The sequence below is a fragment of the Amaranthus tricolor genome, chromosome 2 (assembly GCF_026212465.1).
Source record: "Amaranthus tricolor cultivar Red isolate AtriRed21 chromosome 2, ASM2621246v1, whole genome shotgun sequence".
Lineage (NCBI taxonomy): Eukaryota > Viridiplantae > Streptophyta > Magnoliopsida > Caryophyllales > Amaranthaceae > Amaranthus > Amaranthus tricolor.
This window is the reverse complement of record NC_080048.1, coordinates 33,494,527-33,518,216: the sequence shown is the minus strand read 5'-3', so window position 1 is coordinate 33,518,216 and position 23,690 is coordinate 33,494,527. Positions and strand designations below refer to the sequence as shown.

Sequence of the window (23,690 nt, the reverse complement as noted above, 5' to 3'; positions counted from 1 at the left end):
AATTTCAAAATTTTTTTATAAGGCATACTCGATTGATCTATTCCGACCCCAATGGCAATAACCCACATATGGTAATGGTCAATATCTTTTGGGATATTGACAAATTGCACCTGTTAGGATTTAGGAATCATCAAATTTAACCCAAATTTGTTTTCATGAACTCCTGGAAGTTTTTAAAAAAATCCCCATATTGCGTCAGAATTCATGAAAAAAACTGAACTATTTTTTTTGGCTTTCTCAGAAATCATAACCCTATTTAAGGTGAAATTGGGGTTTTGGTAAACAACAATTTTCTGTAAAATTCATAGACTTTTCTTTCTTTCTTCTCTCAACTGGGCCTTCCTCACTGTCAATTTCAATCAGGTTCTTTTTCTCTGTTCTATCTTACAAGAAGTTGTGTTCTTTTGTTGAATTCATTTGGGAACTTTTTTTTGTTGGTTGAAATTTGTCTTTCGTTAACGGATTAGTTGATTTCTTTTACTCTAACTTGGATTTTTTATTTTTTTTATTTTTTTTTACGGTTTTGCAGGTAGAAAGGTATCATTTAAATTATCTGTAAGTGTTGTAGGTGATGAGTTTTTGTTTAATTTTTTTTTTTGTTGAATTTTTGCTTTTGTTGAATTTGGATGTTTATTTGTACTTTATTAAGTATAGAGTTGTCATCTTCAGTTCATGATATTTTGAAAAAGTGTTTATGATTGGTACATTGCTAGAAATTTTTTTGTTAGAGTTGGAGGGAAAGAATGTTATTACCCAAACAGCATTGGTTTTGTTTTTCCTAAATTTGTTGCATATTAGTGATTATGTAATACATGGAGGCATCCTTGGGATAGGTATGGTTATGGAGCAAAGGACTGTCAAATTGTGAGCTTGCACTGTGTTCTATGCAACAAGGCGATTGGCTATTGGCGGGTGGGACATTTGGGTTTGAATTTGTGCTCAATCAATGGTCTGCTTGACTTATTTAAAGTTCGGGTCATCCTTAGGTTGAGTTTTACATAATTTGACTGATTTTGACAGCTCTAGCAAAGGCTGCTTGGCATTAAGGCTTTGACATTGTTGGGATTACGGATTGACATTGTTATTTTCGTTCATATTACCTTATCAATTGATTAATGATGTCTGGTGAACTGTGTGCTTTGAGTTTTTGTTGTGAATTTGATTTTAGGGTTTATTCGCTCACGCAAGATGCTTTTAACACATAAGTTGAAGAGAGGTTTTTTTTTTTTTTTTTTTTTTTTTTTTTTTTTTTTCAGTGGAAACTGGTATTATGTTTGTTTAATTTTTGACTTAAAGGGGTTTTAAAACGTATGCAAGTTGCTTGTTATAATTAGGCTGTATTACTTCAAAGTATGTTTACATTGAGTAGAGGAAAAGATTCCTTTTTTGATGTATTTGGGTAGGAGCCAGAAGAAAGGCACAATCCAATCTTCCCTAGTTGTGTAGTAGTTTCATGCTGCTTCGGCTTTGGGTCAAGGATAAATTGATTTGCAAATCAATTCCAAGGCGCATGAGTGACAAATTCTAGTAAAATACCAATTTCTATCAATTAAAGTGCAAATAACTATCTATTTTCAACTAGGATTTTCATCCTTATTGAATCTGTGATTCACTTTGTTCTCCACGTTCATTATAGGATAAATTTTTGCCTGTATTCTTTATAGTCTATGCTACTTGAGAAACCTTCAGTTTTCAAGAGATGTTCAGTTTGGTAACCCACTCCTGCTGTTTGAAAACACAAACTATAGGCTTGTTTATCTTCTATTTAAATTTGGGAAATTATCAATGGTGCCCTTGTACTATTGAAAAATTACAATGGTACCGAACTGCATTTCAGTGGTACCCCCCAATTATATGGTAATTACAACCGTGACCTTAATGATGAATTTTCCGTTAAATGTCCGTTAAATTTGGAATTTAACCTAACCATGGTTAGTTTCTTCATCTTCTTCCCTTTTCTCTTTCATGGCTGCTCTTCTTCCATGGCAGCTCTTCTTCCATGGTTAGTATGGAATTACAAATTGCAGGAATTTGAGTTCAGCTCTTCAATTTCCATAGTGAATACCCAAGAATAAATGGAAAGACCAAAAGCTTCCATTTTTCGAAAAAGAAAAAAATGAAATTAGAAAAGGCTTAAGGCTTTTGCATTTATAATCTGGAATTTTTTTCGATTTATCGAATTTCAATATTCAACATTTCGGTATGAATGAATTTGCAATTTATATTGAGCAAATATATAGGGATTGAACAATTGAACCAAATATGGTAATTATTTTGCCCACTTTTTTAAATATTTTATTTGAATTGTTTGAAGATGATGAAGGAGGGATTGAGACCCAACTTTTCTTCCATTTTCTAATTTGACCGTTGAAGATTATTGGTGTTCCATATTAGCTTGACATCTGATGGTGAAGAAGGAGACCGATCGACGGTGGGTTTGTCGACAACTCTTTGATATTTTATCATTTAATTTATGCAACTTTTGTTGAAATTTTGATATTTTTTATTTTTTAATGTTATTCAATTTCTGGGTTTCAATTTTAGCAATTTTATGGGTTTAATTTATATAATTATTTGGGGTTTAATTTCTACATTTTTCTGCACTTTTTAATTTTTAGGTTCTTAGTTTATCCTAATTTGTCTATCTATTCTTGGGTATTCACTATGAAAATTGAAGAGCTGAACTCAAATTGCTGCAATTTACCCAAAAGTGAAAAAATACAGATTAAAAGAGAGACAAAGAATTTACCCAAAAATGGCATGAACTAAATTAGGGTTCATGTTTTACAATTTCACATTTTTTTTGAGGAATTAGCAACCCCATGGAAGGATTACACTGAATTTAATGCCGAGAAATTAGCTAATTTCCAGAAATTTAATGCCGAGAAAGAGCTTGTACTGGAATTAGGATTACACTGAATTAGAAGGAATTGTGGGGTTTTGTAAGTGTATTTCTAATGCAAAGATTCAAAGACTAATTCCATACTAACCATGGAAGAAGAGCTGCCATGGAAGAAGAGCAGCCATGAAAGAGAAAGGGGAAGAAGATGAAGAAACTAACCATGGTTAGGTTAAATTCCAAATTTAACGGACATTTAACGGAAAATTCATCATTAAGGTCACGGTTGTAATTACCATATAATTGGGGGTACCACTGAAATGCAGTTCGGTACCATTGTAATTTTTCAATAGTACAAGGGCACCATTGATAATTTCCCTTTAAATTTTTCATAATGTACTAGAAGCTGAAGTCAGCAGAATTTACTTCCCGAAAGATGGTTTTAATTTGAGCTTCTAATGGTGTCTAAGACTTTTGGTTTTAGCTTTATTGTTTCATTTTATGAGAATTCATTGTTAAATGTTTTCAACTCCTGGTGACTTTAATATCAAACAATTTTAGCAACAAAATGATGTTAAGAAATTGCTTTCATGCGTCTTTCTTTTAATGCTAGTCTTTTTCTTGTTGGTTCCGTCAGTTTGCAGTCAATCTTGGGCTTAAGCTGATTGATACGATGGCGAACAACTCTCAATATAATGGTGGACCGGGTCCGGTAGGCTTTCTTCTTCATGCTTATTCTACTGCTGTTTGGTCTTCCTATGGATTGCTACAGAGCAAAGCTGCTGGATTTCCTATGTTGACGTCTGATGATTAGTGATAAACTCGTCTCTACGTGTCTGCATTGCCCTTACTGGATTAGGAATTTGTGGAATTTTACTTTCGTTTTGCATTCTAGCTGATAGCTTGCGTTGTGCTTTGTTGTGATATCTGGTGCTATTATTTTCTACTTCATATATTATTTGACAGGAAATTAAGAAAGGGATTTGGTTCCTTTATGTTAGCTCAATATTGTCTTCTGATACATTTAAAAATGCTGCTAGTTTGCTGATCATGTTCTGTTCCATTGGTCAAATGTAAGATCTTGATTTCTTCTATTTAAAATCAACATAAATAAAAATCTACATAATTAAAACATCAATGGCAAGGCATCTTCATTTTTTTTGTTTATTGTTTATCTTTACTTTGGAAACTGGGATCATGAAGAAGATCTATTCTTAATATTTTAGTAGAAGACCATAACGCATGGATGGGTGGCTAACACCTGCTTCTGTTGATTATCAATGAAAACAAGAGTGCAGTTTGGAACTTTCCAGTAAAGATAAACTCTTCATATGAGCATTAACCGCCAGGGAAATGTTACTGATGTGTGAGTGAGTGATAGGTGTAGCATGTGGAGCATTGATTCTGGAGAAGCTGCTTTTTTTTGCGCTCTTCTGTTTTGAAGAAGGGGTTTTTGCTAATATATGTTTTATACCTACTTGAAGCAGCATGAAAATTTATTGTAGGGAGCTTTTTGGCTACTTTCTATACAGAAAGCATAAGTGGAGTACGTGTTATGATATATAAAATGTTTTTGGAAAGCGGATATTTGTCTAACTAATGAGGGAAAAAGAAATGGTTTTAACAATTTTGACAACCTGGTTTCTTTAGTGTCTGTGCTAGTGGCTAGTGCATCTTATGGTACTTTTCCTAGTCTCACCTTCCTTTTCTGACATTTCCACACGCTTTTTTTTTGTCCTTTCATTTTATTGCCTTTGGAACTGGAAGCCTCATCATCCTCCTATGGTTGGTTCCATTGCCCCCCTGCAAAATATTCCTCCACAAATGCCGGCTCAGGTAAATTTATATTATCTTTTAACTTTCTTGGGAAAATTAGAGCATCTTGTATGACTTTCTACACTTGTTCTGTAGTTTCGGACAGTGGCTCCAATGCATGCATCTCAGCAATTTGCTCCTTCAGCATCTCAGCAGTATCAGCCTATTGTCCCTACAATACCTACAATAAATGTAGGAATGCCTCCAACACAGAACCAACAGATACACTTTGCTCAACATTTACAGCAAATGCCTTCGGCAGGTCACGTACCCCCAACATCGCAGTCTGTGCCATTATCTAATGTTCAGTTAAACAGGCCAATGTCAACTGGATTGCTCCAACCTATGCAAAATTTGCAGGCCCCAAGTAGTTTTACACCTGCCACCGGCAGTCCAGGAATGCCTCCTGTTTCTGCTTACGCGGTAAGATTATTGAGCATGCTTTTACGCCATTGATTTTGCCTTTTGATGTCATAGGGACTCTCATTTTATGACATGTAATTGCTGTTAATATTTCTTACAATTGCTTGTCGTGTGTAGCAAAATACATACCCTACATCTCACTATCAACCAGTAACACATGCAAATCTTCAAAGCAATGCTGTTTCTGGGCAGCCGTTGCCAGCTTCTGGAAACCAGGATGCTTCATTTGCATCAATGCAACAAAGTGGACAGCCTCCAACATCTATTTCCACTGCTTTGGTAGGTTTATTGACCTGTCTTTTAGATGGAATATGCTGGATACAAGTCCACATTGATTGCTAGTTATTGATTTAATTAACATGTTTTTTCAGCCAGTTGAACCGAAGCCTGTTGAAAAATCTTCCTCTGATTGGATCGAACACACTAAAAATGGAAGGAGGTGTGTGGCTTTTTTTATTCTTCTAATATTTCAGGTTGTTGAATTGAGATTTCTTTTGTCAATGTAGATATTAGAATATGATGGTAGTTGCTTTTCGTTCTTTGTAATCATTTCACTAAAATATTTAGCCGTAGTTTTATACACATGAATGGCAGAGACTCTTTGTGTGTGTTTTAGTTTCCTTTTCATATCTGGGTAATTCAGATTGGGCCAGTTCTATTAGACTAGTAACGATGCACTACAATCAAGACAATAATTGGCTTTTTAATATACTTGAAACCTGAAGCTGGCAATATTAGAAAGATTGAGAGACGCAATTTTGACATGTGTGCTTCCCTGTTTTGCTCTTTTCAAAATGGCATTTTTTTTCTAGAGCCACTGTTTTTTAAAATTCTTATTAACTGTTCCTAATGCAAAGAAATTCAGAGAATATTTTTAGCTACTACTTATCTCGACATGTAGTGTTACACTCCAGGTCAAGTATGTTGCTTTTGCAACCATCAAAATTAGGAAGTGGCTTTAGTAAGAGTCATTCGGATTGAGCAGGGTGGCAATATTTTTTTTCAAGACAAAGCTTTTTGCATTATTGATGTTGTTGTTGTTGTGCAAAGCTTTTTGCAATTCTTTACTTTTAGGATATTGCACGTTCCAAAGAACGTAAACTAGTATACGTTATTAGACAAACGGTGTTTACATTGAAATGTTTTTCTTCTATCTGAGAATCAAGTGATAAGTGACAATGTCAAACACAGTCCAAAGAATAGTTCGTAATACGTAGTGCAAGAATAAGTTTGACAACTTCTATTTTTTGCATGCTGTGTTTTCATTAGTCAATTTGTGTTTACATTAAAATGTTTTTCTTCTATCTAAGAATCAAATGATAAGTGACAATGTCAACCACAGTCCACTGAATAGTTTGTATTGCGTAGTGCAAGAATAAGTTTGACAGCTTTTATAGTTATCATGCTGTATTTTCATTAGTCAAACTATGCCTTAGTTTGTAATATGATTTTGGAGTGATCATTTTCTTACTTCGTTTTTGTACTACAGTGTTTTGATTATTTAACATATGAGAACTTACATTGAATAACAATTTTTTTGACCCCCTCCAATATTAACTGTTTGGCGAACATGGCCTTAGAGAAAGCCAGGTAGTATGTGTTGTATCCATGGTGGAAAAATAGATTCCGGTCACAGTCATGGTCGCGAAACGGTCACATGATTTTGCGGTCAATGCATCCTACATATCGGCTGTGATAAACTCTAAACCTTTACGATAGTAATATGGTGATGCAGCCTTTTTTACTCTATGGTTGTATTATCACCCACTTTCAAGGAACCTTCCGTTTGGTACCAACATGATTTTCTTTATGTGCTTTTTGTTGCATGTGTAATCATCAATTCACTGTGATCAAAGTTGTGCAATACTTTTAAATTTAGTCTTCATTTGGTATGTTGCATAGTTTTTTACATGTGTTTTTGTTCCTACTTGTTACACATGTAATTTTATTTAATTATATTTCTATGATTTAGATTTTACTACAATAAGAAGACAAAGCGATCTACGTGGGAAAAACCTTTTGAACTGATGACTCCTATTGAGGTAGGTCATCTATATTTCATTTCTTATGTCTGATTAGTGGGGTTGTTAGGGTAGGTTAATCGTGCAATGTAGTCTTCTTTCTTACAGTTTAGTATGTGTCTATCTGCTGAAAAAATCAAGCCTATTTCTCTTGAATTGTTGGGCCTATTTTTGGATTCATTAACCCATCTTGAATTTGTTACCATTCGTTTGACGAACAAGAAATAGGCTTAAATTTTCAGTATTGGAACTTCTATCTTCACTTGACATTTACTAGATTCTTCTATCTGCTCTCTTTTTCCACTTATTCTGTCTGTATTGTTGACAACAGAGAGCTGATGCTACTACTGACTGGAAAGAATTTTCAGGCCCTGATGGAAGAAAGTAAGCTATCTAATCCACTCATATATTCTTATATTGTTTTGATTGATATTATATTCATTAACAGCAAGTTTGATGTACTGGGATTGCAAATTTGTTCCAGGTATTTTTATAACAAAGTGACCAAACAGTCCAAGTGGTTGATTCCCGAAGAGCTCAAGGTTTTTTCATAGTTAAAATTTTTGAATATTGTCTTTTTAATCTATGATTATGGATAAGCAGTGGTTCAAGATTTTGAATTCCTGTTACAAATTTGCTACAATTTTTTAAATGAATTACAATTTTCTTTGTATCTCTTGCAGCTGGCACGTGAGCACGCCGAAAAAACCTCCATTATGTTGGATGTTGCACCTGTGTCTGCTTCTCAATCTCATTTTACAACACCATCTACTGCCGAGATAAAATCTTTAACTCCTGTTGCACATTCAAGTCCAGCTATAGTGACGCCTGTGGCTGGTGTTGGTAGTTCACTGTCTGTATCATCTCCTGGTACGGACACCGGTACAGGTCCATCAGTGGCAGAGCCACTAGCTGCAGTTGATGCTGGTTCAGATAACCCTGGAACTGCACATGGGCATGCTGCTTCTGCTGATGCTGCACCTTTGCCAATGTAAATAGACTTTGATGCTTACGGTCTTTATAGCTTATGTATGCTGCTACGTGAAACTCTTATCATCCCACATTTTGCTTTTATAGAAACCATAATTCTGCAGACTCAACTGAGGAGGCTGTGAAGTCGTTGCAAACTGTTTTGGGACAAGAAGTGGAGGTGCTTATAATTTGTTATGAACATGATATACTAAATTGTGGATGTGTAAAATGATAAATTAGTTATGTTGAGAAGTTATTGTTTTCCAGCTGCAAGAAGATGATAAAAGCACGGGCAATGCTGGAAAGACAAATGATACTGCCCCAGAAGAAAAAGCCATTGAACCTGAACCTCCAACTTATTCTAGCAAACAGGTTTTTCTTCTTATGATTCCTTTCTAAGTAAAGTTATTTGTTTTCCCTTCAAAAATATTTAATGAGTTTTTCTGCAGGAGGCAAAAGATGCATTTAAAGCCCTTCTTGATTCTGTAAATGTTGAATCTGACTGGACATGGGAGCAGGTAGTCTTTATGTTGAATATATATAACAGTTTTTTCTGCTGTATTTCAGAAATCACATTGCTAATATATTGGTTAAACTTGACATCGTACTTGGGAATTTCAGGCAATGAGGTTAATTATCAATGACAAAAGATATGCAGCTCTTCGGTCACTTGGAGAAAGGAAGCAGGCTTTCAATGAGGTCCCGTTTGGTTTTCAATACTTCTCAACTTATATTGTTCATTTGATGACATATGGCTACCTAATGTTTCAGAATTTTACTCTTCGGTTCTTATGAAACATTTGTGTACTGACTTGCTCCCATAATATTGTACTTTATTATCAGTATTTGAGTCAAAAAAAGAAACAGGAAGCTGAGGAAAGGCGTGCGAAGAACAGGAAAGCAAGGGAAGACTTCAAGAAAATGTTGGAAGTAAGCTTCCTTATTATTGCACGATCAAGTTTGTTCTGTTTCCTTTCTAATATCTACTCCTTTTTTCAGGAAAGCAGTGAGCTGACTTCATCAACAAGATGGGGGTAGTGCATCTGTACTAGAGTTTATTATGAACTTGGCCCTTGTTTGATGGCTGCTTGACCTATCTTTCTTTATGAATGCAGTAAAGTTGTAAATATGTTTGGAAATGATGAGCGTTTCGAAGCCATTGAACGAGTGCGAGATCGTGAGGATATATATGAAGAATTTGTGGCCGACTTGGAAAAGAAGGCGAGCTTTGTTCTAATTTGGCTGACATTTCCTTATTTATATTCAAGTCAGGAGTTCCTTTATCTGTTTGCAGATTTTCCGCTTTGTTTATCCAGCTAAACTATGTGTGTGCACATCTTTTTCTAAGCTATAAAATAAGCAGATTGCTTACTAACAAGACAAAAATGTCTTGCTAGGAACGTGCCAAGGCAGAAGAAGAACGCCAACATAATATGTTTGAGTACAGGAAATTTCTTGAATCATGTGATTTCATTAAGGTATCTTTCTGTTTAGTTTTATAATTCCTTTGGTTTGTACCTTGCACTATGATATGTGCATAATGGTTTCATCGCACTCCTTGGGGAATATTGGATTCAACACTTTGCATCTTGAAGGCAACTAGTCAATGGCGGAGAGTCAAAGATCGCTTGGAGGGTGATCAAAGATGTTCACGGTTAGACAAAATGGACCAGTTAAAAATTTTCCAGGTACCTTCCAACCTAAATTTATGTTTTGTACTACATTAACACTCGTTTTTGAGTTGGAGCTTACCTTGATATATTACCGCAGGAATATGTTTGTGATTTGGAGAAGGAAGAGGAAGAACAACACAGAATACAGAAGGTGCCTCAGTTTTTTCTCCATACCATATGGTTTTATCTTTCTTAGCCCCAAAGTGATGCAGGATCTTAATATTCAATGTGTTTTTGGCGTCTTTGAAACCTAATGCCAAATTTTTCGAATCCCCTGTATTGTGTGTAAAAAGTGCAATCGTTATTGGTTTTACAAGCTATCGGGTTTGATCTTTCACAATCTTAAAATAGTTTAGATTCTTAGAGGTTGAGGAAGGAAACAATTATTGTCACCCACTAAACAATGGCATAATGAGGTGCCACCGGAGATGAACTAGCATTTAGCAGCTCGCTAGCTTTATAACACAGTATTGGTTGTTGTTTCTAGTGTCATAATAGTATTGGTCATTTTTTCTAGTGTCATAAAATAAACACATATTAAGAATCAATGTAACACATGTGACTTAGCTTATTGAAGATTAACACTCTTTAAAATTAGTTATTCATGCAATATGGCATGTCAACTATGTTTTTTTGGTGGTTTCTTTTCTAGGGGAGATGAGGGGGGTGGCCAGATGTCTACTTAGATATTTGAAAACAGGTCATAAGAACCAAGGTTGAAATTGTACATGCACACGTGCAAAAGAGGCAACTGGAGAATCCGCTGCTAATCAACCTCTTTCGAATTATTCTTTACTTTGGTGCATTTGATCTTTATAGGAAGAAACAAGGAAAGCTGAAAGGAGAAATCGTGACGAGTTTCGAAAACTAATGGAAGGACATGTCTCTGATGGAATTCTCACAGCCAAGACACTATGGCGGGAGTACCACGCAAAGGTTATTTGCATGTCTTATTTTTACAATGTTGTATCTCTCTCTTTATTAGAAAAGGCTTTATATATTTTATTCCTTCATTTATGATTACTTTTTATTTGTTTGCGTTTTCAGATAAAAGATATACCTGCATATGTTGCAGTCTCATCAAATAGTTCAGGTTCTACTCCCAAGGAATTGTTTGAAGACGTAGCTGAAGAGCTAAAGAAGCAGGTGCGGAGATTATATCTTCTGTTTACCATTTTTACTCATGTCACATTACAAATTATTCATGATCTGGATTAACTTGTCGCAGAGGCTTTTTGAAAACTGTGGATTCTATGTAGGACTAATCCACAGTTTATCGCAAGTATACACATTGCATGACATTATAATTCAACAAGCTTATCAGGGATCGTTATGGTCAATCTGTAGAAGGAGAAATCTAGATTCCTAGGATTGTAATTGTAGACATATATGTGACATAGAGCCTGATTTAATTATTTGAGACTTATTAGGTAAAGAATCTTTAGTCACCTCTATGTTGTCTCAATCTACCTCAAAACCTTGAAAATGTATGAATAGTACTTTCATGACCTTTCTTGGTCATAGTCATTGACAATAAATAGGTACATTTACCGTGATGTATGGTATTAAAATTGGGTCGTTACATTATATAATAGCGGCTTTGTGATGGATTATTGACTAGCTAATCCATGATAGTTCGTTACTTTTTTTATGAAACCACACCTTGACATCTTTTATGCTTTGTTTTACCATATCAGCTATTATAATGCTTTATACCAATCGTGTATGCTTCTTAAATGTATATTTGAAACAAAAATCTAAATAAATGTTACAAAAATTTAGAAAATTTTGTCGAGAACACCCCCATAAAATGCAACTCATTGACTACCTAGTTTTAAAAAGTGGTAGATAGATACTACGTTGCCCCTATGTTGCTAAAGTGCATCTTGCACAGTTGGGGTAAGCTCGTAAGGGAGTCCAAAATCCAGATGTATGCATCCTTACCCTTGAATTACCTCATTTAATTTCCGTTAGTAATCTACTTGGTGTTCACATGACTTTATACTAAAAGTGAGCCACCTCATTATATAACCAAAAGCGTGACAATGACCAATACCGCAATAGTGAACCCATCCACTATATTTCCTATGTTGTGATGTCTTTCCTTAAGTGTCTTCATATGTATTAACTTATTTGGAAACAATGTTATTTCAATTTTGATACCTAATAAAGTTGACATTAGAAAATACCTAAGGGTATTGTATTACTTTTAATATTAGTCATGCCTATCATAAATATTTTAATGACCTAAAAAGCATCATTCGGAAAAGTTTTTTATAAATGACGGGGTTTATTTAGGTTGGTTGAAATATTTTATTACTTGATTGATTATAAATTATTTATTGAGTGGAAACCTCGCATTTGGCAGTATGAAGAAGATAGGACGCGTATCAAGGATGCAGTGAAGTCTGAAAAGGTTAGGATTGGAAAAGAGCTAGTATTTTTTTTTTCCTCTATGCTTAATGGTTTCGCTGTTGCTAAAGTTCAACTTCACTGAAGGTTATCTTGTCTTCTACTTGGACCCTTGAAGAGTTTAAGGCTGCGATTGCTAATGAACTCAGCTCCCCTGAAGTTTCTGAAAACAACTTAAAGGTTGGTGTTTTTCACTGGCCATCTATCCTCTAAGTCATTCACTTTTTCTTGTAGATTCTTCGTTTGATCCCCATATGTCATAGTATCTGTTCATGAACATATATTCTGATTTGTTTTGATGCACTCAGAGTTCAGGCAAAGAAGCCTAAAATAACATAAGGGTGTATGCACATGTGTGAGCATTTAAATATGTGTATGTTGTGTCTTGTATTATGTGCTATTTTTTGATACTAAAACTTAACTTCCAGCATTACTTATTTAGTAGCTACAGTTTTGCACTAGCCTTTTGGAAGTTAGGCACTAGCTAGACCAAGATGTGTTGATTATTTTGTTGTTTTGTGTATGAGGCTGTTCTTGAGCACAAATATTCATTTGTTTGTGTTTTGATTTTAAGGTAATGACCCTGGTGGTAACTTATGGGTAGTCCACTTTCAATTATCTACTAGTACGAGCTCTGTTTTTTGGATATGTGTGGGAGACTGTGAGTGTAAGAGTGTAGTTTGCTTATTGAAAATGTTAAAATATATATTTAATATGTGGGAGTAGATGCTTATTCTAATCTTTTAGTTTGTTATCTCTTGCCCAGTATGCTGGAAGTGTGAATTATCGAGATTTGTAGGGCTCATTTATGATGTTCAAAATTTAGGAAAATTTGTTGGAATAGCCATCACTTCTTATATATAGTTTCTTATTCTTATCTCTATCTTGCCTTTCTCTCTCGTCCAATATCCCCTTTATTTGGCTTGTTTAGCCTTTTAATACTCCTTATTCTTTACTCTGCATATCGTTGTTTGGGCTTTGTTCTTTTCCATCCAAGCATGTCCTCTTTCATTCTTTTGTGATGGTGTTTGGGGTTGGTACCTGTCTAATTATTTGTTAAGTGACAGAAGGTTTGGTCTAATGATACTTGTCTTCAAATTATTATATCTCTAATTTTTAGAACCGATAGTCATATAAGGGGCATTTCAAAACAGTATGCATATCTGAAAACTTTCCATTTAATATGTGATTTTTCTTGAGTCTCTATCTTTCTCCCACCTACAGCTGTAGAAGACAGGGTTATGAAGCATTCTATCCGAAGTAAGATAACAAGTTATTAAGTTTAAACTCTAAAATCAATCAATTTCAATCAATGTAGAATTCTTTTGGAAATCTCTGATGATCCAAAGGCCGAGATCAGTCCCTTTAGTGTCAAGTCCTACAATACAAGCTCCAAGATTGTTAAAATGTATCAACTTTGTAACAAACTATATGTCGTAATTTAATTCAGTTAAGGTCAACTAATTATCTATGTATAACCTAATTTTTTCTTGAGATTTTTGCAAGCAATCACCATTTATGAGCTTTGTGACTCATTGTTATCTATTTTGTTCTTCATGGGTGTGCAAGTCACATAATTTCCTTGCCCGTGATAATAAACCCTTGGATGTTTCAGCTATGGATGCTGCATTACATTAAAACTTTCATCACTTTAATATGAGTCTTTTAAATTATCTTCTTGGTGGGTGAACTATTATGGAGTTTGTCCCAGATTCTTTTGTATTATCTAATTTGGGTTGCAGATCTTTACTTAATTGCTTCTCACATTTTGTTGCTTTTCAGCAAGTTTTTGAAGAATTGCTTGAAAGAGTTCGAGAAAAAGAAGAAAAAGAAGCAAAAAAGCAAAAACGTCTTGGAGATGAATTTTTTAATATATTATGTTCACTCAAGGTAGTACATATTTTATACCTGATAGGTGACTTTAAAATTCTCATATTGAATATGTCAAGCTATAATAGATTTCTGTATGCATTGCAGGATATAACGGTCGATTCGAAATGGGAGGACTGTCTACCACTATTTGAAGATAAAGAAGAGTTTAGGGCCATAGGGGATGAAGCTTTTGCTTGGAAGATCTTTGAGGAGTATCTTGATCAATTGAAGGAAAAGGAGGATAGGGAGCAAAAAAGAAAAGATGAAAAGGTATTTCATGTCTTACAATGATTTTGTATGTACGTTAGAACATTATACATTACTGTAGCTTTGCTCTTTCAGCATAATCAAGACTCCATACGTCTTTTGTTATTCGTACTCTTTACTTTACGTAAAGTATTCATGTCAGACCCTTGATAGACACTAGTACATGAATGATGACACTTGGACACTTCAATTTTAGTTTAGAATATTGAATTTTTTTTTTATAAAATAGCCAAATCGGATACTTGGACACTATGTTACTTGGACTTGGGTACTGATATCGGATACTGGTACGTGTCCAAGTGTCGGATATGTCTAAATATTCAATTTTACCCCTAACTGTCATACCAATGTCCGAGCATCAAAGGACCAGACATGGGTACGCGAAGCAAAATGAAGAGTCCGAGTAACATAGCTTGGACACATATCCAAGTGAGACATAGGGATAACAGTCCAGGTAACCTAGGATATGTTCATTGTCTGCTATCCAAAAACAGAATTCGCAACATGATTCACTCTGACAACCTTGAGCTGTTATTAGTTGAATTTTTTGTTTGCTTCCATTGTTTCATATCCGTAGTCTGGTTCTTTATTTTCCTATTCACAGGCAAAGAGAGAGAAGGAAAGGGAAAGAGATAAAAGATCTAGGGACAAACGAGAGAAGGATAAGAGGCGTGACAGGGATAGAGGAAAGGATCGAACTGCAAGGGATGATGGAGATGTTGAACCTGATCTTGATAAAACTTCAGGATCAATTCAGGGCAGAAGATCAGGAAAAGACAAGGATAAGAAACACCGTAAGCGTCATCATGATGATGAGAACGATTCAAGTTTGGAAAGAAATGGAAAAGATCATTCTAGAAGCTCTCACAGGCACAGCAGTGAACATAAGAGATCAAGACAAGTAAGTACTATTCATGTCGTCATGTCAACTACTAGCTCTGGATTGCTTTTGAACTCCCTTAGTTGACATTGTATTTAATTTCTCTCTTATTTCATTTTTAAGACGGAGGAGCAGTTTACAGACGTGCCTGGATTTGACAATGAAAGCAAGCATAAGAGACACAAGAGGGAACATCGTAATGGTTCTCGTAGAAAACCAGATAATGAGGATCTTGAAGATGGGGAGCTGGGTTGGTAAACTTTATTTCAACGTTTTTTTTTTTTGCATGATCTGATTATTAAGTATGGTTAACGTTTAATTATTTATCGCTATTAAAGTGTGATATCACCTTGAGCCTTCTAATATCTAAATGAAAATTTAGGTCTTTTATTTAAACTATATTAGACATTTGCAGCTGTGTTTAAAAATTCAAACCATTTACATAGCCATGTTTTTTAGATATGAATTTTGTTAGTTGCTGCGTGAATACAGTTTTCCAGCCAATTATAAAATTAATTAAAATGAATTTTCTACTAATATTTTAAAACGGAATGACTGTTAGATGCTGATGTTCCGTGTTAGGATGTTTTAGTTATTTCTTGAAATTGCACTATCAGTCTATCACTCTTGCCTCAATATTAAAGGCTACATCCTTATGTTCGGGTATCACAGAATGGTAGAGGCCAGTTTCTAAATTAGTAAGTCAAACGTTAACTTTCCCGTGTTGTCCTTTGTGATATCTTTATCTAAAAGAAAGAAAATACTATTGCAAGATTTGGATGTACTAATTGTATGCAGCAAGGATCGCAATCAAAGGAGTTAGAATTAATATAAACTTTTTAAGTTGGGATTAAGGTTTTGGCTACATTTTTATTAAAAAAAATAATTTCAGGTAGCTGGTGATTTGTGAGGAATGTATGTTAGCAATATGCGGAGGAATCAAACATTATTTATAGCTGGACATCATGGACGATCAATCCTTTTGCTTCCTGCATGAATGTGCTTGCTTGAAGAGTCTCATTCCATGAGCCTTGCGGAAGGAAAGCAACTCAATGGCACTTCTGCATTGAAATGCTAGCCAAAACTCGCATGTAATCAGGAAGGTATCTTTCTTTATGGCAAGATTTAGACAGTATTTTGGATCATGCTCATCAACTTTCTCAATCTAGAATAAGTAATAGTTTTGGGTTGCAATATTATGATGGTGTTGATCAAGATTTTATGTGGGTTATTAAATAGTTACTTCGTAGTGTTATATTAGGGTCAAATTTTGTTTGCACATAGGTTCAAACAGGTGTCCATGTACCTGAAAATGCTCTCGGTATTAGATTGCCGAGTTCAGTGGTTGAATCCTGAACTTTTCACATCCTCCTTAATCCTTATCTATCTGTCTTTTGTGTATCATACGTGATAATACTCTTTCCATCATTAAATAATAGGTCACTCTATTTTAGTTCTAGAAAGATGCTAGTGACAAAAATTTCTTTTATTTAAGAGTAGAGGTGTTCAATGGGGCGGGTTGACCCAATGGGTCAAGAGCCGGGTCATTAGTATTTGGGTGGCCCTGCCCGGCCCATTAAGAATTTAACATGGCCCGGACCATTAAGACTTTGACCCGACCCGACCCAGCTCTAGTTGAGAGTTAGGACAAAGACATCAAGTTTTAACATGAATGTGAAATTTGAGGTCTATACTTAGCTCGAAAAATTAGTAGGGTTTTTTGTTTTTTCCTTGTTGACCCAAAAAACTCTTACAGAGAAAGTCAAAAGTAGACTAAAAAGAAAAGCCGAAGATAGAACTATTTGATAGATATATTTCCCTGCCTTTTCCAAGAGTAATTTCGTGATTTTTTTTTCCAATTAACTTGGGGAATGTTTTGTGCGGTACCAAGGGGAGAAAACAAAAGAAAAGGAAAGGAATGGGATCAAGAAAGGGATAGCAATGGGAAGGAGTCAAAACCCACCAACTTACCCACTATGGTTGGTTCAAATGGTAGAAAGGTCTAGATTACCTTTTGTGTTTGGTTAGCAGCTGGTTTGCGGGAGAAAGAAAAGGCACTCTTTCAATATATCTATTCTTCATTTCCTTACCATCACATCCCGACATCAAGCTTTAACCTCCAGTGACCGATATTTGGGCTGCCTTCTTTGACAATTACTACAACCCACTGACCCCAGTAACACTCTACCTCTTCTCCCACCACTGGTGTATAAAATGGTTTGATTCTAACATTGCTGAATGTGCTCCTTTTATGCTTGAATTTGAACATCTTCAATTATGAATATCAATTCCTTGATCTTCAGTATCTCCTTGCTCTCTATCCTTTCTTTCAGCATCTCCTCCTAACAAATTTGCTTCTCATTCTCAGTTTCTAACTCTCAGACCGAAACTAGCTGTGATGTTTTGGTATTTCTTGAGGCGATATTGAGTTCGAGGGAGGGGAAAATGGTGACATATCTATTGAGAGGTTTGTTGGCTTAAAGAAATGATTAATGGTTACCAACCTCTTCATTGATTTTAAGGAGTTCTGAAATGTTAGGAGTTAGGCTGTACTTGGGAAGAAGAATGTGAGAAGTGATATTACAAAAGAGTGTGAAAAAGGGATTTTCGAGAAGCGATGGTTATGTTGACTGTGGTGATAGTAATGATGGGAATGTTTGTTTTGGTTGTTAGTTGGGGTCGGGGGTGAGAAGTGGTGGTCGATAATGTAGGGGTTTCAATGAGCGTTCAAGGTGGCTATCAAACCTTGTTGAGCTTATCACTTATCGTCTATCGCATGTTGGTATTATGTTCATACCTTGTATACATAACATTTTCATGCGCCTTTTTTGTTTTGATCTATGTAGCTGACTTCATATTATTGGGATTAAAGCTTTTGCGTTGTTGTTAATGTATGCTTTTGGAAAACTTGCTGAATTACAACCTTGATCATCATGTGAAGCATCGTAGTTAACAACAATAGGTAGGTTCCTTGACTATTACACGAAGCATTTTTGCACAAACCTTCAGGGTATAGAGCAAACTCATAGAGACAAAGAAACAATATAAAATGTGGTATTTTCGATTGGCTTTTCAATTCGAGTTGTATTCCTAAACATAATCACATCCTTTATTGTTTTTATACTCTTAATAGTGTTGTTTTTTCTAAGCGAGGAAAGTTAAGGTGACTCCCACATAAGATTATGTTTTTAATAACTAAAATGATAGGTAGTGGTGGTTTTAGAATGTAACTTGACGCTTTACTTTTTCTGTTTATTTGAATTTTTGAATGATCTTTTAACAAGCTCGCATATAAAATCAAATTTTGTTGTTCAGCTTTTTAGTTGTCACTCATTGTATTTTTGGGTTTTTTAATCGAAATGGGATTGTTTATATAACAAATTTTTTCAGGACTAATATTTGATAGAAGATATTAATACAACCTAATATTGAAGACTTGTTTAATTAATTTTAGTATAGTTCAAGATCAATTAACCATTTTAAAATAAATATTTGAATTTCCCAAATCTTATCTTATGCATTAGGGAATACAAAACTTACCAGGTGGGCCAACCCTTTCTGGGGTATTAGCCCCCATAGCTGAATATAGTATCTGAAGTGAAACACATCTCGTGATTTTACCATATTTAATTCTTCGTGGATCTTGATTATTGGTCGATAATTAATGAACAAAATAGAAAAATATTATTTGGATGAAATGAATGTGTGAATGAGATGAATATATACAAAGAAATTTGAGTTTTTGGATAAGATTATGATTTTAAGCTCAGAAAGAAATGTATTAAAATTAATAGGGCACTGAAAAATGTAGTATATTTGAAGTAGTTTTTGGGGAAAATTACCAGGAATAATATAATGTTTTGTTTATTTTTCTACAATAATATCAACTTTTAATTAACCATGAATAATACTAACTTAAAGGGGTGTTTTTCTAGAAAATCTCCAACATGTTAAAAGTCAAACTATAGGTGATTATAAGACAAAAAAAATTGGTAAGTTAGTTAATATACTAAAGTTGGTATTATTTTAGGAAAATACCCCTTAAGTTGGTATTATTCATGGTTAATCAATAGTTGGTATTATTGCAGGGAAATTATCAAAATATTGTATTATTCACTGTAATTTTTCCTAGTTTTTATGTCTCTTTAATTTTGCTGTAGTTTCTAAACTTCTCATTCTGTACTATGTTTTGTGATTTTTTTCTGTTTGTTTGTTGTCTTATTATATTGCTGCAAATTAATAAAGTATATTTACTGTATTGTAACAAAATCAAAGACAACAAGGAAATAGAAATTAGACAAAAAATAATAATAATAACATGCTAAAATTTAACTACCAACTTATGGCAATCCTTGGGAGTTAGGCTTGGGCTAGCAAAGGTTTTGAATCCTTCTACAATCAAAAAATAAGAAAAAAATGAAAAGAATAAGGTTATTATAAAAAAATTCCTAAAATAATCTTGAAGAATTTTATTTCCCAAAATAAGTGTTTTCGTGTTTAGGTCAGGTTTATTTGCCGTTACTAACAGCGAACAAAGAAAAAAGTCAAAATTATTTGTTCGTTGTTAGTAACAGCAAACAAAGAATTTTGACTTTTTTTACTAGTTTCTCTGTTTATTGCTAATAATAGGTAACATATTTGGCCTTAGCTTTGGCATGGAAATGATTATTTTGGGAATTAAAATTTTACGAAGTTTATTTTGAGAATTTTTTTTATAATAAGCTAAGTTTGTTGATAAATTCCAAAAAATATTAAGTACAATAACAATATCAAAATATTTTTAATCTCAAAAAATTAGGGTTGATTAAATAAATTAACACATCAGTTTTAATGTCTGTCCACGCTACTCCATTGATTTCAATATTCTACCATCTCAATTTGTAAGTATAGGTCGTTCATATCATTTTTCATTCTTGTTCTCCAAGTTGTGCTTTACGGACAGAAATGTGATAAATTCGTAAATAAAATAAAAAAATAAGTTAAATGTGTAGATATTTTTTTAAAAATAGAATGTAGTGGTCAAAAATAAAAATGTAACAAGAGAGACTTTTCTTAATTTTTTATTGGAAAATTTCATGTGTTGATCTTGAGTTTTTTATTTTTTAAGTGGTACACTTATTTTATCTGCGTGGTGGACCGGTGGCTTTTAGTTTTACAAGTTAATTCTCCGTGCCCCTACATGTAGATAAACACAAGGTAATTCGTTAAGTGATGAATTTACGTTATCACTAGGGGTGTTTAATGGACCGGGCCTTCATTTTGAGTCGTAATCCAATCCTTTTTAAAAAGGGCTTTATAAGGGCCGGGCCAAAAATGGGTCGGGGCGAAAACGGGTTATACTATAATTAAAATGAAGTGGGTTATAAAATGGCTCAATAACGGCCTAACATGGGTCTTTGTAAATAGCATAATTAATGTATAATTTAAATATTATAAATGACAATGTCAATAAAATTATTAATACTTTTCAATTTAATTATTATAAATGATAATTTAATTGTTATAAATTGATAAATGGGGATTAAAATAATTTTTAATAGTAAAAATGGGCGGGGTTGGGCTGTGCGGGCTTTGAAAGCCCGGCCCATTTAAAGCCCATATTAATTTTAAAGGGCCCTTGTTCGGCTCAGTCCATATTTACTTAAGCCCGAGCCGACCCTTATCCGGTCGATTTAGCTTTTCATTATTTTTGATTAAAACTGAGAGTTTCTCCTCTATTTTAATGTTATATATATTCAAATCTTCTATATAACAATGGAAGAAAAGTTTTAGATTTTTTGGTTAATTTGAATTTTTGGAATTTAGAGAAGAGCTTAAATTTAGTTTCAAAATTTTGGGATTTTGGTTTTTAATTTACAAATCTTCTTTTATGGTGATTTGTTCTATTGGCAAGCTCATAAGTTTTCTGGGTAAGGTTGAGAAATAAAACAAAATAACTGCGTTCTTACAAAGCGAAGAGGTTGCAGCTGTTTTGATTTTTTTGTTTTGCCATTGATTTTGGTATTTTTCTAATTTATTGATATGTTATCATGTTGGGTTTTTATGGGATGGTAAGAGTTAGTTTTGGTGGGAGATTAGAACTTAAATGGAATTTATTGGAAAATTTGCAAAGAGGTCACGAAGGTCTGATAGTGTGAAGTTCATTAACACGTGGATTAAAAAAAATGTTTATTATGTGGACAAGTTGAAAACTCAGAATCACTATGAGGGATTTTCCTTTCTTATTTAAAGATAAAATGTCATATGGTTATTTGGCAAATTGCTTATTTCTTAATTTTATGTTGACTTTTAATTTTTGAATTTTGGAATTTTTTTTCTTGGTCAAACTACAAGAAAAATATTACTTCATATTCCAAACAAATGTCTCATTTGGTTTGACATTAATTTGGAGGGACCAGAAATGAGATATTTGATTAGAATATGATAAAACATTTAATCCAAAACAAAGATTTTGAATTTTTGCCCAATTTTTTTTAATAAACTGTCAAGAATCAAAAATTAATTTTTACCAAATATTTGTATAACAATTGACTTAAATATGTAGCTTAAACAGTTAACTTATTATTAGCTAAAGTGTTAGTTGATTAAACCAATCAACTAATTCAGTTATAAGTCATTTGTCAAATATATATTATATATTTTATTTGTCGTATAACTTTATTTTTTTTTTTTGGATGGGTAGATTTTACATCCTAAAGCAAATGGTTTAACAAAACATAATGCCCTAGAATATATTGTTGTAATCTATATTTTACATTACCTACCCATAAGAAATTATTATTGACATCTTACAATTGTAAAATATTTGGACGTTTTGAACTCCGCTAAAATCGATTGTTTTATAAGAAATTTGCTCTTACATATGTATCAATCTATGTCCAACATTAATATTTATTTTTTAATAATCGGTAGGTTAGAAAAGAAAAAGACTATATAATAATTAAATTATAAATCTTATAATTTGAAAAAAATGGTACTTACTCTAGCTATCAGGCTACCAGTTGAGACAAGTCTTAATTCTCAAACGCAATGGTGAACCTAGAGGACCATCTTGTCTTGAAAAATTTAGGATTTCGAACAATAATGTTTACCATTTTTACTTTAATATTGGCATGTTAATGAATGAATGCAAAGGGAAATAGCCTTAAAATAAAAATATCATATTGTTAAGATAAAGAAAATTGTTTGTGTTACTTCAAATTATTTATAACACAAAATGTAAAAAAATCCTATTCTAAAAAAGATGAATTTTTAATCATATTACCATTGCACCTAATTTTTAATTTGAGCTTATAATTTATGTTAATTATGCTTAACTCCAATTTTCAGGTCTTAGGTCTGCTTAAAAGTATTAATTTTCCTCGTTTATTAAAGCTTCTAGATATCAAGAAAAAGTCAGAATCCATTGATGTTTTATTGTTTAATTGCTTAGGTGAATTGGTATGAGACTACCAGAAACCTAACTATACGTATAACATTTCCATGTTCTTAAAACCTTACTAAATATAGTATTATTCTTTACGTGCTTATAAAGGAGTATATATTAAGGGTTTCCTCCTAAGATGCTTATTATTTTCCTACCAAAGCAGATGAACAAAATTTGATTCTCAATATGAAAATTGTCATTCTCATGCTGCTTCTCTTCATGTTCATGGAGATTACCCATGCCGTACGATTGACACCCCGGTCCTTACGTGAGTTCGACGTTCGATTTCAGGTAAATTCTTTTTCGAATTCAAGATTTTCTTTTGAATAATTATGTAATTAATTTTATCAGTTTCATATCGGGGATTGATTTTATGGCCGTTTAATGATGTCAACTGATAATATTCAACTTATATATGAAACATTTTATACTTAAAAATACTTACATATATGTTGATTAAGTTGGTTAGAGTTTTGCTATGAGACAACATTGACCTGGGTTCAAACCTCTCATTAAACACATTTTTTTTAATTTAGAAAGAATCCTTACCCATTTCTATTTTAATTGATATTTTTTAAATATTATCGACATTATTTAATTTTGTTTTAGATACATCTCTATTTCATATTATTTAGATTTAGACTTTGGTATTATTGTCTTTTTTTTTTATGGTTTGATTTGATTTAAATTTCATATTCTAAAGGGTGGTGATCGAATAGAGGCGATAGATCGTGTGGAGGAGAATTGTGGCGGATTATCGGAAGATGAATGCTTAATGAGGAGGACTTTGTTAGCTCATATTGATTATATTTACACCCAAAATGAAAATCCATGAAAATTTTCTTGGTTTTTCTCTTGCTAGTTTATTAATGCCCTTATGCTTTTGTTTAGTGAAGTGCTTAAACTATATTTTGTCTATATAAATATAAAATTACATAAACAAGAATATTTGTACTTGTATTTTCTCCTTTTCACTTGTTCATGTTCAAAAGAGTTAAGAGATTACTTGTAGTAACCTTCAAAATGTTTTCTTACATTGTACTTCTAGTTTTATATGTTAATTGTAACTTTATATGTTGAATTGATGTAC

At 33.4% G+C, this 23,690-nt stretch overlaps 2 protein-coding genes across 8 annotated transcripts; both read left to right on the top strand.

Moving 5' to 3' along the window:
- The first annotated feature begins 16 nt into the window (after window positions 1-16).
- Window positions 17-21,650, top strand: LOC130806358 (pre-mRNA-processing protein 40A-like). 6 transcript variants are annotated; one of them, XM_057671389.1, is made up of 31 exons: window positions 17-363; window positions 530-555; window positions 2,315-2,431; window positions 3,477-3,551; window positions 4,607-4,675; window positions 4,751-5,077; window positions 5,195-5,356; window positions 5,449-5,516; window positions 7,050-7,119; window positions 7,430-7,482; window positions 7,583-7,640; window positions 7,782-8,089; window positions 8,176-8,248; window positions 8,338-8,442; window positions 8,520-8,588; window positions 8,692-8,769; window positions 8,914-9,000; window positions 9,070-9,104; window positions 9,186-9,291; window positions 9,468-9,548; window positions 9,666-9,758; window positions 9,841-9,894; window positions 10,563-10,679; window positions 10,791-10,889; window positions 12,112-12,159; window positions 12,243-12,335; window positions 13,938-14,045; window positions 14,133-14,297; window positions 14,899-15,195; window positions 15,298-15,424; window positions 16,071-21,650. In XM_057671389.1, exons 4-31 carry the CDS (start codon window positions 3,513-3,515, stop codon window positions 16,082-16,084), a joined length of 3,003 nt encoding a protein of 1,000 aa, XP_057527372.1. In that variant the 5' UTR covers window positions 17-363; window positions 530-555; window positions 2,315-2,431; window positions 3,477-3,512; the 3' UTR covers window positions 16,085-21,650. The 6 variants fall into 6 exon arrangements, with proteins under 6 accessions (XP_057527372.1, XP_057527376.1, XP_057527378.1 ...); XM_057671393.1 differs by having other exon boundaries at window positions 16,067-21,649; XM_057671395.1 differs by lacking the exon at window positions 530-555 and having other exon boundaries at window positions 15,298-15,428; window positions 16,067-21,650.
- Window positions 16,147-23,644, top strand: LOC130806428 (phytosulfokines 3-like). 2 transcript variants are annotated; one of them, XM_057671499.1, is made up of 3 exons: window positions 16,147-16,277; window positions 22,764-22,891; window positions 23,304-23,644. In XM_057671499.1, exons 2-3 carry the CDS (start codon window positions 22,787-22,789, stop codon window positions 23,433-23,435), a joined length of 237 nt encoding a protein of 78 aa, XP_057527482.1. In that variant the 5' UTR covers window positions 16,147-16,277; window positions 22,764-22,786; the 3' UTR covers window positions 23,436-23,644. The 2 variants fall into 2 exon arrangements, with proteins under 2 accessions (XP_057527482.1, XP_057527483.1); XM_057671500.1 differs by having other exon boundaries at window positions 16,187-16,277; window positions 22,761-22,891.
- Window positions 23,645-23,690: the final 46 nt, after the last annotated feature.